Genomic DNA, 18,462 nt, shown 5'->3' on the forward strand with positions numbered 1-18,462 from the left:
GCAATTTAAACCAAATGATAAAAATCTGTGTGAGTTGACCGACTTTTTTTCCCATTTTTTTCCACTCATTCGCTCTCTTTATTGCAAAAACTGAGCAGAAGAAGCAAGGAGTCACTATCAGATCGTGTAGTTCAATTAATTGATACCTCTTTATTCTGTTATGAAATACAACAATTTGAATATTCCCCAAAATTACAGCACAGTGAATTTTATTACCGGTGCATTTCATATTCAAAATTACTCGAAGTACTTTGAGAATAGTAGGAAATATTAGAATCGAAGGATTTATCATCAGAATCACTTCCAGAATCTTCATCGGAAACCAAATTCAGTGATCGGATCTTCTCTAGCAATTCATCACGAGTGTGAGGAATGGCTGGAGGAGGATCTTTGGTAGATGTAGATTGGACTGGTTGATCTGAATCTTCCTGGTCGACTGAAGGATTTTCCTCATTTGCTTCCTCCTTTTCAGTCTTCTTCCCCTTGTTCATGAATCTCAGGAATGTCCTTCTCTTTCGCTCTGGCAGCCTCTTGATCATCTGCTGCATCTCCGTGTCCAGCTTCATGCGTTCCTGGGGCGTAGGGACCGGTGGCAAAATTCCTCCATCCTCCGGTGATTTATTACACTTCGCACAGACTTTCAGCGTCAATGCACATTCTCTGCACATGACGTGATATGCCGCCTTCACGGTGCGATTGCCACACCTGCAAATAATACCAGGGATTACCTCTAGCATCCAAATAGATAACTCCCTGCACTTCCGGAACTCACTTGATGCATGTTTTTGGCTGCGAGAGCGGCTTATACTTCTTGTACTTGATTTTCCATTCAATTACACCCCGACAGCGTTCACACACCTCAGACACTTGGATGGAGTTTATGAACTTTGTCTTGGGCAGATTTTTGTCATGCAAATCATTCCGGAAAGCCGTGTGATTCTTGTGTTTTTGGGGCCTTGTACGCGTGGTTGCTCCACGCCGAGTGCTCATGATTTTCTCACTCTTTCCGCCAAAATCACCACTTTAATCACTGCAAATGCACTGTATTTTGACTCCTTGATCACTCTACCACCAACTATAAACTTTTAAATAAAAAATACTTTAATTTTATTGCAATTTTCGCAATATTTTCTCAAGCATGAACAGAAAAACAATGAAAGTGAGGTTATGTTGCCCCTCAACCGCGAGGTTTGACATTCGATATATCGACGATATTCGCGCGAATATCGCGATATTTTCAAATATGGCTGAAGCGGTTCCTCCAAAATGTGAAGAAGAGAAACTTTCCCTCCGCTGTTTTCTCAATTTTAATCAATAATTTTTACAAGATAACTTTTCACTTTGCTGAAAAACAATAGATAAGTGCATCAGTGAATACTTGATGGCAGAAAAACTTTTGAAAATATTGTGATTGGTGTGAAAAATCAAAGAGAAGGTACGTTTTAAAGTGAGTGGAGTTGTTTTCTTCCTGGGGAATTTTCTTCAATATTTTATGAAAAATGATGCTCAAACATTTGTCAATGTGTAGGAAAATAGTAGATTAGTACACCAGGGAAAGTTCTATGTTGGGAAAGTCTTTAAAAATCAGAAATTTTACGAATAAATGCAACAGCATTCTTTTGCAAACATGGCGCCAGGAGTGTTTCCCTCCTGAAATTTCCCGAATTTTCACCTCTTGCGCTATCAGAAAACCCAATGATTTGTGGAAAAATAGTAGATATGTATTCTAGGAATTGTTCTGGATTGAAAATCTCCCAAGAACTGTAGTAATTTCACGATAAAGGTAGTCACAAAAAAGGTACTTTTGTAAATGGCGCCAGGAGTGTTTTCCCTCTGAAATTTCCCCAATTTTCACCTCTTATGCTATTATAAAATACATAGATTTGTAGAAAAATAGTAGATAAGTATTCTAGAAATTGTTCTAGATTGAAAATCTTCCAAGAACTTTAAATTATTTCACGATAAAAGTAGTCAAGAAGAAGGTGGTTTTGTAAATGGCGCCAGGAGTGCTTTCCCTCTGAAATTTCCCCAATTTTCACCTCTTTTGCTATTTGAAAATCCATAGATTTGTAGAAAAATAGTAGAGAAGTATTCCAGCAATTGTTCTGGATTGAAAATCTTCCAAGAACTGTAGTGATTTCACGATAAATGTAGTCAAGAAGAAGGTGGTTTTGTAAATGGCGCCAGGAGTGCTTTCCCTCTGAAATTTCCCCAATTTTCACCTCTTTTGCTATTTGAAAATCCATAGATTTGTGGAAAAATAGTAAACAAGAATACTAGCAATTGTTCTAGATTGAAAATCTTCCAAGAACTATTGTGATTTCACGATAAAAGTAGTCAAGAAGAAGGTGGTTTTGTAAATGGCGCCAGGAATGCTTTCCCTCTGAAATTTCCCCAATTTTCACCTCTTTTGCTATTTGAAAATCCATAGATTTGTGGAAAAATAGTAAACAAGAATACTAGCAATTGTTCTAGATTGAAAATCTTCCAAGAACTTTAAATTATTTCACGATAAAATTAGTCAAAAAGAAGGTGGTTTTGTAAATGGCGCCAGAAGTGTTTTCCACCTGAAATTTCCCCAATTTTCACCTCTTGTGGTATTGGAAAATACATAGATTTGTGGAAAAATAGTAGACAAGTATTTTAGCAATTGTTCTAGATTGAAAATCTTCCAAGAACTTTAAATTATTTCACGATAAAAGTAGTCAAGAAGAAAGTGGTTTTGTAAATGGCGCCAGGAGTGTTTTTCCTCTGAAATTTCCTCAATTTTCACCTCTTGTGCTATTATAAAATACATAGATTTGTAGAAAAATAGTAGATAAGTATTCTAGAAATTGTTCTAGATTGAAAATCTTCCAAGAACTTTAAATTATTTCACGATAAAAGTAGTCAAGAAGAAGGTGGTTTTGTAAATGGCGCCAGGAGTGTTTTCCCCCTGAAATTTCCCTAATTTTCACCACTAGTGTTATCAGAAGATCCATAGATTTGTGAAAAAATAGTAGATAAGTATTCTAGCAATTGTTCTAGATTGAAAATCTTCCAAGAACTTCAAAAAATCGCTTTTATTTCAGTCACTTTGGATTTTAATGGCGGCAGGGTGAAAATGGCGCCAAAAAATGTTTTCTGTTGAATTTCTTTAATTTTAATAAACAAAAATTAATAGAAAATTTATTTCTTCATAAAAAAATGCTAGAGAGGTCTTCTAGTAAATTTTGGATACTAAAAAAATGCTAAAGAACCCTTGTGATTCTCTCAAGAAATCAGAAAAATCAAAGATCGCATTGCCGTGATTGAAAATAAAAGTAAAATTAGTAATAAAACATTGCAATTTGGATTATTTTATCAGAAATAAATCAATAGAAAGTTAATTGAAGGGTAACACAGACAGAATCTGATGAAAGGAATACTTTCTACAGCGATAATCTTTGCGAAATTGTGCTTTTTGTCCTTTCCCAAAAGCTACTGGAGCATGCAAAATAATTTATCAATTTATTTATGCTCGGGAGGAAAGTGAAATGCAAGAAAAACACAAATCACTATCTGTTTTTCCTCTACACACCTCCATATGTGCCTTCAAGTTCATTAATTCCTGGGGCAATTTGCAGATATTTTCCAACTGGTGTGATCCACTTGAAAAGAAATGCACCCAAGCAAATGGTGTCAGAGGATGAAAGGGTGCTAATGATGTTTGACTTCAGAACCTGCCTCCTAGACTTGATTCGTGGCGTCCAGGTGAGCCCCAAGCCTAAGAAGAGTCTCAAGGAAATGTCCACGCGGTACTCCAGCAACTTCATGCAGAAGTACAACGACGTCAACATCATCCATTTCAATGAGAACATGTCCATGGCCAGCAAGGGCAGTACTCTCAAATTCTCACCAAGAACCAGAGTTCCCGGAGCCTTCAGGTAAGACAATAAAATCCTCCCCATTTCCCACCAATTTATTGGGCAAACATTTCAATTTATTCCATTCACGAAATTGCCGGCGAAAAACATGTAATTAGAAAGTGTTTTATTTTTATTGAAAATAACTGCATAATTTCGAAAAATCTTTGCAAATTTCAACGGAATGAATTGATTGAATAATGATTTTCCACTTGAAATGCTAGTTCCGTAGAATTTCACATTCCCAATTTTGGCTCTTTTCCATTTTTGGTTCGTTTAAAATTCGCGGAATTTATGATAAATAGTTGGTATTTAAAAATATTTGGTTTAATTAATAAATAAAAAGTTCATTTGGAATGATTAGTTTAATGCTGGGTTGTTTCATAAGTTCTGGCGCAGAAAAGAAGCAGAAATGAGGCAATTTTTTTCTTGTTTTAATAAAGCATTTAACTTTCTTGCATAAAAGGTTATTTTGCAATGTGAGGTTATGTTGCACATAACCTCTACTCCAGAGAATTTCTTTGAAAGAGGAACTCCGGGAAGTGTAATGTAATTCTTGAAAAAAAAAATGAGTTGTCCGAAGGTAGAGCACTTTCCCCTAATGTAAACCTATTATTTCCAATGAATTGTATAGGGGAAAGTGCTCTCCCTTCGAACGTTCATGCCTTCGAATAATATGAATTTCTTGTGTTTTTCGTAAGACATTTACACTAAATTATCACGGAATTATCAATTATTGATAGTGAGCTAACTAATATTTAATAGAAATGTGTAAGTTTCTTAGGAAAACTAAAAGAAAATTCACATTATTCGAAGGCATGAACGTTCGAAGGGAGAGTACTTTCCCCTACGTTGCAAAAATCCTAGCAATTATAAACGTTACTATTCAAATCCGTCCCTGGGCCGCTTCTAAGCTGTTATGATGTCATTGCCTTCAAGGTCTCACTAGTACTTGATTATGTACAAAAAAGATATTCACATTTTTTTTTAAATAGTTTTGGAATAAAGTTGCATTATTTTGAAATATAACCTCAAATTGGTTTAACCTACAAAAGGCATCTTTTTATGGTGTAAAAAGACAAAATTTCTCATCAGAAAGAAAAGGAGAAGATTTTCTCTTTAGTTAAATTTTAACCTTAAAAACCTTGTGCGTTTCGGATTTAAAAACTAATCTAAAATTTAGTTTAATTAAATAGGCTTTTGTTTGGCTGAGGATAGACATGAAACCTCTACTTCAAAATAAAATAAAAGAGTGTGTCAGTGAGTCTAATTATTTTCGAAAATTATGAAATTTGAATAGTTCTATGGATGTTTCGAAAATCATAAGTTTTCCAGAAATTACTTTAAAATTATTGATAAATTATTTGTATAATATTTCGCACAATACAATTACAAGATCATTTAGAAGTCATTTTATTTGAACTCAAATGCTGGAAGTTTTTACAGATATTTGGAAATGAAAAATTTAATATCTTTTAGATTTTCGAAAAGTGAATTTGAAGGTTATGTAATTTTATTTTTTAGATTGAAAATCTAAATCATATCAAAATGCTCAAATTTTTGTATCTGATAAAAATTCACTTTAATGTCTAAAATAGTAGATCTTTATTTACTCATTTGATTAATACATTAATTCGAAGAGATTTAGGTTATGTTTCACCTAACCCCAAAAATGGAAGAGACATTTTGCGTGGTAATCTTAATCTATCCAATCTACCGAGAGGACAGGAACCTTTTTCCTGTCCGTTCTCAGAACTTTTCACCTGACCTGTATAGCTACATTATTGATTCAAATGAAGATTCTCACCGCCCAAGGTCCTAACGCTTTTTCCAATTACCCCTTGGAATTCCCTACATAAAATACAGTTGAGTCTGTTAAATCTAAAACAGTGCCCACTCTCTAATCCGGATCGGCGTAATCCGGACGAGTTATCGACGGTCACATTTAAAATAATTTTGAGGTCATGTATGCATGTGTGTTCAACAATGAAAATGAATTATCTTCTGATGTTTTCGTTTAATAAATGAATTATAATAGCATAGAATTCTCAAGTTATGTTCTTTAATTCTTCTTTAAAACTTTTATTCTAATTCTACAAAAAAACTTGTACATATATTTTCGAAACGTTGAACAAATTCAAAAAATCTATCCGGATAACGAAGCGGACATCTATCATATTGTCCCCCAGTCATCCGAATTACGAACCGGGCACAGTATCTAAATTTTGAATGACGGTTGAATTCAAAATTTCGAATGTGAGGTTATGATATAAAAACATTTTGTGGATGATTGAGAACTATATTTCTCTGCTGTTTCCTGAATATTTAAACGCATTATAATCTTATTAAATGAAAAAGAAATGCGTCAATAGGAATATTTAGAGGAAGTACGGACAATTGATTTACAGTACAATTTAATCTCAGATAAATTTCCTTATTTTTGAAAATATCGCTTAAATTTTGGAAGTGAGAAATATCCCAGCGAGCACAGTTACCTGAATAGCTTAAAAAAAACAGAGCTTTCAGAATTCATTTGAAAATATATATTGTCAGCTAAATTGAAATCGATGAGCATTTGGTGATCGTTTTGGTGGAAACGATTTGGTGATCGTTGGGAACGGTCTCGAAAATAGGGCAATTAAGCGGCTTTTTGGTAATCGTTTGACCGTGGTGTGCTTAGAATCACTAATTTCAAGGTTTTAAAAAAAACCATTTCCGAAATACGCAAGTCAAGGCAGAAGTTTGGTCTAATTTTTGTTCTTCAATTTATTTTATTAGCCAAAGCTTCGATTCTGGATCGGATCTTCTTTAGGGCATTAAATATCTGGGACAACAATGATAATCAAGCAAATATTTACAGCACTGCTTTCTACCAATTCTGCTTTAGACAGAATCTTTAAAATTGATTGCAAAGCAGAATTGGTAGAAAATTATACCCCTCAAGTGTTAGAATTTGACAGACACTACTTAATCTTGATTTTTTCAAGGTTAGGTCTACCATAACCTCAAACTTTTTCAAATTATTATGCTGAATAAATTAAGATTGTTAGAGTGACTATTAGAAAACACGTGAAACTTAAAAATCTTTATAAAGGATTAAAGTAGAAGTCAAACTTTCTTCTAGTAACAATATTCCCGGATTCTGTTTTGGAGGTTATGTGTAATACATCTGACAGGGTAGTTTTAAACTCGTTTGTAAGAAATCCCGTAACAGCAAAGAAAACGGTTTTCTGTGATATCCTGCCAATTAATACTGGATTTTGAACTATGGTATTTCCATTTTTTAAATTATTATTCAACATTTTGGAAGAAATCCTTCCTGGAACTTTGCAAATATTTTCCTACTCTGAAAAAAACAAGTTTAATCAAAACCGGCGACCAATTAGATTTTGTTAAAAGTTTGTTAAATTATGTTTTTCCATATAAAATGAGAGAAAAGATTTGTCGAATTGGTAAATAACATCCTTTTGACAAAATTGTAACAAGATACTTTCGTTTGCTTAACAAAACTATTTCTTTTTCAGAGTAGGAAGTATCCCTGGTCAAAATTTTGTTTCTTATGGCTCTGGTACACCTTTTCGATCAGGAAAATTTCATGTAATCGAAATTCACACATCTTTCTTTCTCAAACATTTTGCATATGTCTATCCTACTCTTTCGGATTCTTCTTCTTTATTTCAACATTAGACGAATTTAAATTTAGTTCAATCTATTTTCGAGCGCGAAAGAATGAGACAGACATATGCAAAACGTGTGAGAATGAACGAGATGTGAATTTTGATTTCATGAAATTTCCCTGATCTAAAAGATGTGCCGGAGGTGCCGGAGCAATTAAGAAAGGTTTTCCAGCGTCCTTACATGATTTCCTCCTCAATTTTCCAGGACCAGTCCAATTAGCAACAGTTTCTCCATTCGCAGCAAATCTGGGAGTATCTTCGACGGAGCCTGTTACGAATTTAGCTCAGACGATCGCGGAACGGACGACACTCTAACGTCCTGCACGGAAGACACGGATGACGGAGAAGACGGTGGCAGATTGAGTGACGCCAGAGCCACTGCCAACGGATCAATGGACTCCTTCTGCACTCTCTGCACTTCCAGCTTCAGCTTCAACAACTGCAATGCCTGCGAAGGAAGTGCCTGCAGCTCCAAATGCAGCGCAGACAGCAATTGCTTCTGTTGCCTCGATCGCAGCATCGGAAGGTAAGTTATTTTTCAAATAATATTCCCTCCAAAATCGCCGAGATGTAGGCAAATTTGTTAACAGAGTTGCATGAAACTTCATGTGATCTCACGCAATTCCTCTGCAACTTTGTGATTTAATTGAATGGATGTCGAAGCGTTAAATACTGATATTAATTTTATGGTGTATATAATTAAGTATTTGATGTATCGATGGGTGGATTTATTGAGAAATTATAGATCAAGACGCTCCAAGAATAATTCTGCTGATCGAATAATTTATTGCACATTTAAACTTTCTATTGATCTCCACCTTTTACCTCATTTAGTTGCATCCTCTGGAAAATTATCAGTTTTTCTCCCACAATTCTCTTGGCTACAAAGTTGCACTTATCCAGTGAAGTAAGGGGAAGATCATTGAAAAAAAAATTAGTGCTATTTAGAGATTCAAAGCATTTCTTATTCCGGATATTTTCACACATTTCACGGTGTACTTTCAACTTGTTGAAAAATGCTGTTGATTTTTGTTGAATTGGTTAAATTAGCAATTACATTATGAATTATTAGCAATTAACTAGTAAACAACAATAAAACAATTAATTATCAATTAAAATATTTTATTACCTGAAAGAGAATTCACTTTTTTTTATCACGTAAAAACAAATTTCATAAATGCAGTAAAAGATATTTGTGTGAATTTTCAATGAAAGTACCACGCATCAAGTTCTCTAAACTCTGTCCATTTTTTTGCAGTTGAACTTTACCTAATAAAAATGTAAACAAGTCAATTCCCCATTAAAGGATTTTCCACTAATCCATGAAGAGAGAAATTGATATAAAATAGCAAATAATCTAAAGCTCAAAAGATAAACTTGGACAGATGACTTTCTATGATAGTGTTCGTCAATCAAGCGCGTGGATTATGTCTCAATTTCTCTGTTTCTAACTAAGAAAACACTTCGAGTCAATCGATCGACGAGAAAGAGCATAAAAGTGATCGAATTGAATTGGAAATGCAATCTTTATTTTGATCTCTGACATCCATAAAAGAAAAATAAAAGGGATGAATTAGAGTGGTTTGGTTTGTGGTTTGTGAGATTTTTCTGTAAACCCGATTAAAAAAATAACTACAAACTGATTTGAGGTTATGTTCTCTTTTTATCGTGATTCTTGTATAACTTCCCATTTTGAATATGAAGAAGTAAAGAGATATTAAATTGAGGAGCTTTGTAAACCATTTTATTCAAGCCAAAATGGTATGAAAATTAGTTTTATTTGAGGTTAAGGGCCAACTTGTTCAGTAGCGATATTTTTAGAAATTCGAGGTTATGTTTGGCTTAACCTTGGAAGAGTATATTAATTAATAACAAGGACCAATAAAGATACTTCTGACACATTAAAAAAAACCGTCGAACAAAATATGTCTTGAATTTTTGAGGTTAGGTCCAATCTAACCTCTTATTATTAAAGATATCGGGATATATACTGTTTGACCGGAGATTACCACAGCCGAGAGGAAAAACAAAGGCCAGAGAATTTAACCTCAGAAACACTTTATTTACTTCACAATTAACATGGAAATAATTCCTAGAATCTCGTGAAGCTTATTGCCCGACACACAATAACTTTTGTTTTGAAAATATGTTTTTGAAAATTCAGTGAGAGTGAATGAAACCGAGATCTAGTTATCTCGCTCTCTCTCATAGGAAATTTTGAAAACATGTTTACAAATAAAAATTATTATGTAGTGGGCATATAGCGCACAGAGGAGAATTTCGCGCTACATATTACAGGAAAAGTTGCGCAAGCAGGATAGATGCAGTAGGTTTCTCTCTTACTCGAGCGCGAAAGATTAACCCAAGCGCAAACTTAACTTACAAGAGTACATACTCGACTTACTTTGCTGCGAGTATGTGTTGCTCACATGAAGTATAGGGGAAACATTAAAATTCACCAATGCACGGCACTCATTCCCTGAAGAGCTTTGTACAGCATCTGTGCATGCCTTAAAGCAGGTTTGCAACAATACATATTTGTAATCATGTTGCAATGTGGTATACAGATATACAGTAGAGTTTCGCTATAGGCCATCGCTCTATAGTCCATAATTTATCGACTGTTGATTTCAAAACACTGAAAGTTAGGTTATGTTTTTTAGTACACAGCATGCAATGTTGTCATAATCATTTTAATATTTTTGGCAAACTTTATTGAGTATTTGTGATAATTGTGATCCATAATGAAGAGAGCGAAGACAAGTACCACAATCGCAAAGAAAGTGGAAGCCGTCGAGCAATTTCAATACTGAAAGTCGTTGATAATTTTAAAAAAAATGACATGAACTATAGTGCGTTTCAAGTGTCAAATCTGGAACCAAATATGAACTATAGCGGAACTCTACTGTACCCCATGTTGGAAGAATCTGCTGGTCGTAGATCGCCCATAACCACCTTCCTCAGAATCCATGCTCCCGGAATTTTTTTGGTCAGAGGCGGTACGTTTTTATTACGTCATATCACAGTGAAAATATCTCTTAGTGGCGCATTAGGCAAGACCATTGGCTTTTGAGCGGTGAGATCTCTGACGCGACTCTCACAATTGTGAGTTCGATTCTCGCCCGGTACAAAGATCCGAATGTCTGGAACCTAACCTAACTTTTTGAATCAATCACCAATTAGCCAAATCAAAGTATGGGGTCCTTACTGAAAAATAAATTGAGTGATTAGTTTTAATTATACATTATACAAGTTATTGAATTATAAATGAAAATAAATTTCATTTTCATTTTCATTTTCACTTCTAACCTCAAAACTAAATAAAAATACTTTTATATTATATATCTTTTTTTTTAATTTTACAAACTTTTTACTAATAAAAATTGCATCCGGACGCAAAATCTGAACGAATTTACATTGTAGTAATTGTCTCTGGCTTTTGAGGTTACGTCTGACACAGAATTTCCTAACTAATCTTTTGGTCAAAGAAGAGAATAAACCTTTAGATCTTTAGCTTCTGATTCTTGGTATTTGCAGTGATAAATTCTAAAAACTAAATTAAATTAATTAAACTTTAACCTCGAACTTGAGGTTAGAACTTGATTCAGATTTTATTTTTCCGTGAAAAAATGATTAATCAAGAAATAATCCAGCAAGCAGACTGAATTGTTTTTAAAATTTCATATTTGAGGTTATATGTATCTATACTTTAATGTTATATTGAATAATTCATATTAAAATAACTTTATTGTATTATACAGAGACTTACACGTTTTTATTTTTATATTTTCAAAACTTGACAGGGTATTGACAAAGCTTAAGTTCTTTAGTAATTCCGTAAATAATTTCCATTATTAGTAAATTAAGCAACAAATAATATATTTAACTTTTCAAACAAATTCGATTTAAATAAATAAAAACAATACATTTTAAGTTTAATTTCAAATGCATCCACCTCTAATCTCGAAAGCTTTTTGACGTGTCCGTATGGTTGTAATTGACTTAAAATTTTGCTGTACAGTAGAGTCTTCCAAATTCGAACGCTTGGGTGGTATTTTCGACATTTCTCACATTCAAAATTCGAATGATATTTTCAAAACTAAAGGATCCTACATATTGGGAGTCATTTTTACCCAAAAAAAAATGCTTTTTGAAAGAAACCGTCTGCATTTCTGTAGGCGGAAGCGCCAAAATTCTTCCAAAAATGCAATTTTTGACGAAACTGTTCCCAATGTGTAAAAACCCTAACGGAATTTATTTTCAATAAAATTGTACGTTGAATCAAATGCCCGTACTTTCTCACAAATCTTCGTAATGACAAACTGCCTTTTCATTTTTATTCGCTCATGTAAGTATATTCGAGGAGCAGTTCAAAAATATGACTTTCAATCAGGGCCTCGCGATTGGGGCTTCGGAGTTGAAGCCATTTTTTATTTCACTCCTCCATCTCGCTTACTCTTATAGAAAAGGTCTAAATTTTTAAACGTTAGGGCTTGTAGTTTAAAAACTATGGTTCTTATCAAAATATGGGTTTGACTTATCAAAAGTGGATCTAATAAGCCATCATTATGCAAAATATAATAAAAGTCTGAGGTCTTGTTTAGGCTGTGGTACTCGTTCCGAAAAAAATGCGTATCAACACACAGCATATTTGAGTGTATACTTCAATATTACGCAATTGAATCAACCATTGCGTTCAATTTGAGTTATATTGTGTTCATGAATTGCTCTTAATGATAATGATTTAAAGAATTAATACTTATAAGATTAATTTGAGCACATTTCGTCACAATTTTTACATTTTTGCCATTTACTTTTGTATGAAACCCAGTAAATAATCAGAAGTGGAATTATTTTGGAATGTCCATGGAATTTTCTTAGGAATGTTCTTCTATTATATTAATTTGAAAAACAAATTTTTTTCGTGAAATATCATTTCCAATAGAAATTTAACATTTATTCTTCTTTTTAATTAGAAGATAAAGTGTAATACGAATTATTTTGTGCTTGAAATATTGCATGAATCTTGAAATATTTAAGAATACATCTCATTTTTTTTTTGAGCAATTAATGTAGAGTTCCCTTTATGTTTGGGAGGATTGTCTAAAAGACAATGAAGGAAATTTTAAGAAAGGTATTTTTTTTCTAAAAATCAACAAATTTTGAAATAAAAATTGTTTTCAAAATTCTTTCAGTTAATTTGGAGTTATACTCACCTGTTAACAATATGGTTTTATGATTCTTAATAAATTTATTATGCGTTGTGCTGACTAACGCTAAGTTGAGTTTTTTAAAGAAGTCTCAAAAATTCAAATGCAAACGACAAAATTTTGATTTGATTTTGTGTAAATTGAATCAATATTGCAAAACCTAAAACTTTGAGCAATAAAAAATATCTAAATATATTTCCATTTAAGCAGAAATGGAAAATTAAGTCTGATTTCAAAGTCTGAAAAATATTAAAAAAGAAAAAGAGCATTTAATGTTTTTATATATTTATATTTTAATAAAATACATTTTTTCTTTAAAACAAAAGTGGATCACATTTTTCAATTTCTTCACATTTTGTCTTTTTTCTTAAAGTGAATCAATTTCTATTTATCCAGAAATCAAAAATTCAGTGCGTTTTTAACGATTTTGACAAATATAAAAAAAAACAATTTAGAAAAAGCATTTTAGTTGTCTTATATTTTTATGTTTTCATATACTATAATTATTTTATAATTTCTTATAAAATAATGAAACACATTTAAATTTCTTTTCATTGTATCTTTTTTTCCTTAAAGTGGATCAATTTTTATTAATGGGGAAATGGAAAACTTAAACTACTTTTAACTGGTTTTGAAAATAATAAAAAAATATATATAAAGCATTTTGGTGTTCTTATATTTTTATTATACATTTTAGTCATTTCTTAATAAAATATTGTTAGCACTAGCTTCTCCCCAACGGTTAAACCCCCCGTTGGTATTTGAATTTGACATTATAGATGTCTCTCGGAGCGGCGCCGATTTCTTCTAAGAGTGTTCCTAGTGTTAGCCTGTGAGTTACCCCTACGGATCGTCGTAGTGTATAGATCGTTAGGAGGTACGCTGAGGGTTCTGGATAAATCTCTGGCGGCCAAGGCGCTCATCCACGCGATTGCATTGAGGGCTCCGCCCTTACAGATTCCCTGACGGTTCTAATAATATGTCTTTTTCTGCAAAAAAAAGGAACATATATACATATATAGGCATGTATTTACATTAATTTGTACTATAGTCAAGTGTGCTAAGCTAATCCGGACGCTTCGCTATTTGGATCGTTAATGCCTAATCCACTTAAAATAATATTTTTATTTTTATTTCCGTAATATACTCACTACAGTAACATGATAATATAACAATTCAACTTTGAAAAAAAGCAAAATTATTATTTATTTCCATTAAATAAGTGAGTGTAATCGACTCATTTAAACTTGTGCCAGCTGGGTTCTGCACTAAAAATTTTTTAGCAGTGATATTTTCGCTAATGAAAGCTGGTTGATTGAAAACAATTATTGTTCTTTTCCTTGTGAAAAAAAGTATTTAAAATCCAAGGGTTTAATTAAAAGTGAATTACCCAAAAGGCGACCCAGTTAGTGCATGCTGATTTTTTTCAGTATTTATCATTATTTTATAAATTTTCGTTAATATTTTTGATATTTATTTATATTATGTTTCTGAATGAAACAGTGCATAATTCTATGGATTTAGAAGAAGTAAAAAAGAATTTTATCAGTCCAAAAACTAGCGTTTAAGTAGCACTCTACGGAAAACGATCCAGTTGCCCACCTTACTATACATAAAAAAATTTACATATTTTTAAAATGCACTAGACTGTGCAACTTGCTTCGTTCTGAAATTACATCATATATTTGAAGGCTTTGGACATATTCCACGTGAACATTTCGTCCAAACATATATAACCAAAAAATCACCATTCAAAGATATAAGTTTAACTATTATAGAGGGTTTTTCAAACGATTTGATTCAATATGGATTTTTTGGAAATGTCTTGAAATAAGTAATGAATCGGTTAAATATCCATAAATGACATATCTTTCTCGTATTTACATTATTTGTATATTCGTATGCTTGTAACTAATGCCAAAGTATTATAAAAATTATCATTTCTTTATCAATTTTTGTTTTTGAAATGCTTTTGTGATTTTTGAATCAATTTAATATTTAATCTCTAGTAGACAGGTAAGTACCAAAATACCATGTAGAACAATATCTAATTCACGGAAAGCTCTATCTCGTGAGTTCAAGTATACGCAAAGCTGGGAGGATTTACCATTTCTTTTTTTTTTAAATTCTTTTATACGTAATAAGGTCAATAAAATACATAAAGCAAGTATAAAAATTATTAATCAGAATGGGCCACCGGTGTTCGATTTTTCTTTACTATAGACAACAAACTATTTATTTATTTATAAAGATACATTCGAGATCCCCTTACATAGAGATAGACTACGTAGTTTTTAGCGTCCACCACCGTCTTAGCGTTGGTGACCAACCTCCAGAGGAAAACGGTGGACAAGCTCTTTCTCAGGTTGTATATGCCAAATAACTCATTAATCTTTAAGAAAGGGTTTACGCAAGCCTCGAAGTAAAAAACCATATTTTTTTCTCTTATTTTTTTTCAAAATATTAAAAAGGAAGTATATTAAATTTAAACTCTTACTGTGTTATCACACTTGCACATTAAAATTTTAATATGATTCACATTAATTGTCGCTGGTGAGAGTCCAAATGTGTACTTTGTGTGTTTGAATAATTTTATATTCAAAATTTGATCTATTTGTTGATAAAAAGGTAGACTTGGCCCGCAAAATTTGATATAAATTGATTTATAGCATTAATGTGAAAGATTAATGCGATTTTCTCTTTAATTTTTTAATGTGAAAAATATTTATGCTTTAGGTAAATTTAAACTTACTTTTGCAGGCCAAGTCCACTTCTTTATCAATAAATAGAAACGCCCTAAATATCAAGTGACTCAAAGACTCAAATAACATATTTGGACGCTCACAAGCGACAATTAATGTGAATCACATTAAAATTTTAATGTGCAAGTGTGGTAATGCCGTTAGGCATGAAAAAGGACATTAATTGAACATACTTAATAAAATGAAATTTATTAATAAAAAAGAGATGGCAAAGCGTCCCAGCTTTGCAGAATGCTCGAACTCACGAGATAGAATTCACTGTGAATTAGCTTTTCGCATAATCTTTTGGAATCACTGATCTACTAGAGATTAAATTGATTCATAAATCACAAGAGCATTTGAAAATCAAAAAATCGGTCCTTAATCTATTCATTACCGATGAAGATAGATGCAGCCGGGTTCTAATTTGCAATACTTTTCTAAAAAATCAAAATTTAAGCAAAAAGAAAAATGAGCCTTCCAAAGTGGTTGGCCTTTGACCTTCAATAATTCCAAATGGCGAATTTTCCGGTCATAGGTATGTTTGGGGAAAATATTCGCCTGGACCAGCTCTAAAACATATACAAAAATCTTTGAAAAAGCTTGGGCCAATTTTGAGAAAAACCGGAAAAGCATTATTTTTAGGGAATTTTAATTATTGGGGATGTAAAATTATTCAAAAATCGGTACTTAACCGGTAAAGACCGATGCAGCCGGGTTCGAAATTGCAATACCTTTCCAAAAAATCCAAATTTAACCAAATGTGTTCAAAAATGAGCCTTCCAAAGTAGTTGACCTTTGAGAGCTCTGCCTTATATTCCTTTTCACAAATTTTTCTGGTGCATATAAAATTATTGTCTAATTAAATTTGTCTATAAGTCACTACAAAACCATTTTCATGAAAATTGTTCAAGAGGGTTTCAAAATATCATTAACCTCTTAATTAGTTAATTGACCAAATCGGGTGAAAATTAGGCTTTTGACCTTGAATAATTCAAGATGGCGAATTTTCCGGTGATAGGTGTCTAAGAACGAAATGTTCAGCTAGACTTGGGTAAATGTCCTAATTCAAAATCATTTGCAGACGCTTTAACTTTGACAGAAGATTCAACACATTAAGTTCATATTTTTTCTGAAGAAAATTACATAAATTTGCTCCTTGACTCTTCTAGAACGTTACTGTTAGTGAAAATTCTTTAGATATAATTTGAAAACTTCTTAAATACAAGAAAAATGCACAAGTGTAAAATGCTTCTATTGGAAATATATTAATCCAAATGGAGACAAGGGAAAGTTTCTAATTGGAGACAAATGAGACGCTCAATGCAAAAGTGGACCGTTTTAATACGGAAATGCATACAAAGGAGACCACTCTTGCTCTGAGCGTCTCAAATAGTGTAAGTGGAACCGCAACGAAAGGCTTCCAAAACCTTGTTGAGTTGCTCTTGAGTCCACGATTTGTTCTTATTCCCGGTCTTTTCTCCTTTCCCATCAACAACAATAGGAAAATCTCTCCGAAAAAATCATATTTCCAGGGATTCCTATTGAAGCATTTGCAGACACTTTAGAAAAACCCTTTTTGTTCACGAAATAGGTAATTATTTGATTTGAAAACTTCACGTACCGTTAACAATAAAGATTAGCATTTAATTTAACTAAAATTAGCCAGAAATGTGACATTAAATGTTAAACAAGACCAATAAACAACATTTACCTAATTGTGTTTTTCATTGGTCGATTGATGAAAAATTCCATGGTGAAAAGGTACTCTTTTCATTTTTTTGAGAAATTAATAAATTAAAATTTGTGAATATGAATGGAATTTTGCTTTATTTGGAGCAAAATTAACTAAATAATAAATCTCTGGTATAGAAAATACATAAATATAATAAAAATAATGCTATATTTATTGTGAAAACAATGATGTTTCCATTTGGAGTAGCGAAAAATTTCCATTTGGAGCAGGTTTTGAATTAACTTAATTTACCCTACCTGCAAAACATATCCAAATCTGAAAGAAATCGTAAGGGCCAATTTAAAAAATCCTATGAAAAAATTTCACTGCCCGCCCATACCGACAAGAATTTTTAAAAGCTCTATTTTCCAAAGATTTATTTCGAAGGAATTGAAACTCTGGGAATTTATTCTTTTTACGTTATACAATTATTCAAACAGATTTTATTTTTTTAATTCAAAGACCCACGTAACTCATTAAAAGGTTAAATTAATTGAGTATTCAATTGCGATTAAATTGCGATTATTTTACATATATAATATATTTAAATTAAAGTTAAATAAAAAATTAGTGAAAATTTGATTTTTTGGTTAAAAATACCTGTACTGTTATTAACGTCAATTTGGAATTTATATGATTTTTTCTTCGAGTTTTAAGTGTTAAAATACTAAGAAAAAGAAAATTATGTTTTCTTCACGAGAGAGAAAATGTTTTTTTTTAGTAAATTTTCAATAATTTTTTACAACATTGGAAAAATGTCCTATGGATGTGTCTTATGACTCTGCGGACAAAAAATTTATTGGGATTTCGTGGAATTCTCCCGCCTATGAAGTGATTCTGCGAAATATCGCTATTTCTCTATTATTTATAGATTTCTCACAATTTCCTTAGGTTCACTAGGTTCTATGAACACTAATTAATAGAAATTTGGATAATTTGGTTCACCATATAGTTGTATTTCACAGAATTTGAGGATTTTAACACTATTTTGCACTACATTACTTACCCGTGGAATGACACCTTTCGGGAGTCTCTTTCTGTCGCTCGGTCGCTCCGCACACTATGCATCGCATTTTTCATCACACTGATTAAGATTTCACCAAATTTACACTTTATTTTGCGATTATAAAACAAATTTTCGCTTAAAAATTCCGCGACGGCTTGCTTTCATGCACACACGGCACACACATACACACACTCATGAAAGGACCGCGA

General features: G+C 32.4%; 2 protein-coding genes across 4 annotated transcripts in view; one reads left to right on the top strand and one right to left on the bottom strand.

Moving 5' to 3' along the window:
* Positions 1-18,462, top strand: part of LOC129806159 (espin) — a 135,957-nt gene that overhangs the window by 15,518 nt on the left and 101,977 nt on the right. For 2 of the 3 annotated variants that reach the window (XM_055854539.1, XM_055854540.1), the window contains exons 2-3: positions 3,606-3,905; positions 7,767-8,087. In XM_055854539.1, the coding sequence (XP_055710514.1) occupies positions 3,655-3,905; positions 7,767-8,087 (572 nt within the window). In that variant the 5' untranslated portion in view covers positions 3,606-3,654. The remainder of the gene's footprint in view (positions 1-3,605; positions 3,906-7,766; positions 8,088-18,462) is intronic. The other variant, XM_055854541.1, reaches the window with a different exon arrangement.
* On the bottom strand, positions 131-1,193 carry LOC129806173 (uncharacterized protein C9orf85 homolog). The gene is made up of 2 exons (XM_055854567.1): positions 773-1,193; positions 131-705 (listed from the first exon to the last, which is right to left on the bottom strand). Exons 1-2 carry the CDS (start codon positions 988-990, stop codon positions 213-215), a joined length of 711 nt encoding a protein of 236 aa, XP_055710542.1. The 5' UTR covers positions 991-1,193; the 3' UTR covers positions 131-212.

The sequence above is a fragment of the Phlebotomus papatasi genome, chromosome 3 (assembly GCF_024763615.1).
Source record: "Phlebotomus papatasi isolate M1 chromosome 3, Ppap_2.1, whole genome shotgun sequence".
NCBI classification, from domain to species: domain Eukaryota; kingdom Metazoa; phylum Arthropoda; class Insecta; order Diptera; family Psychodidae; genus Phlebotomus; species Phlebotomus papatasi.

Coding starts and splice junctions, on each gene's coding strand:
- LOC129806173 (XM_055854567.1), bottom strand. CDS start 990: ATGAGCACTCGGCGTGGAGCAACCACGCGTACAAGGCCCCAAAAACAC. Junction 706..772: donor CAGCCAAAAACATGCATCAA/GTGAGTTCCGGA, acceptor TATTATTTGCAG/GTGTGGCAATCGCACCGTGA.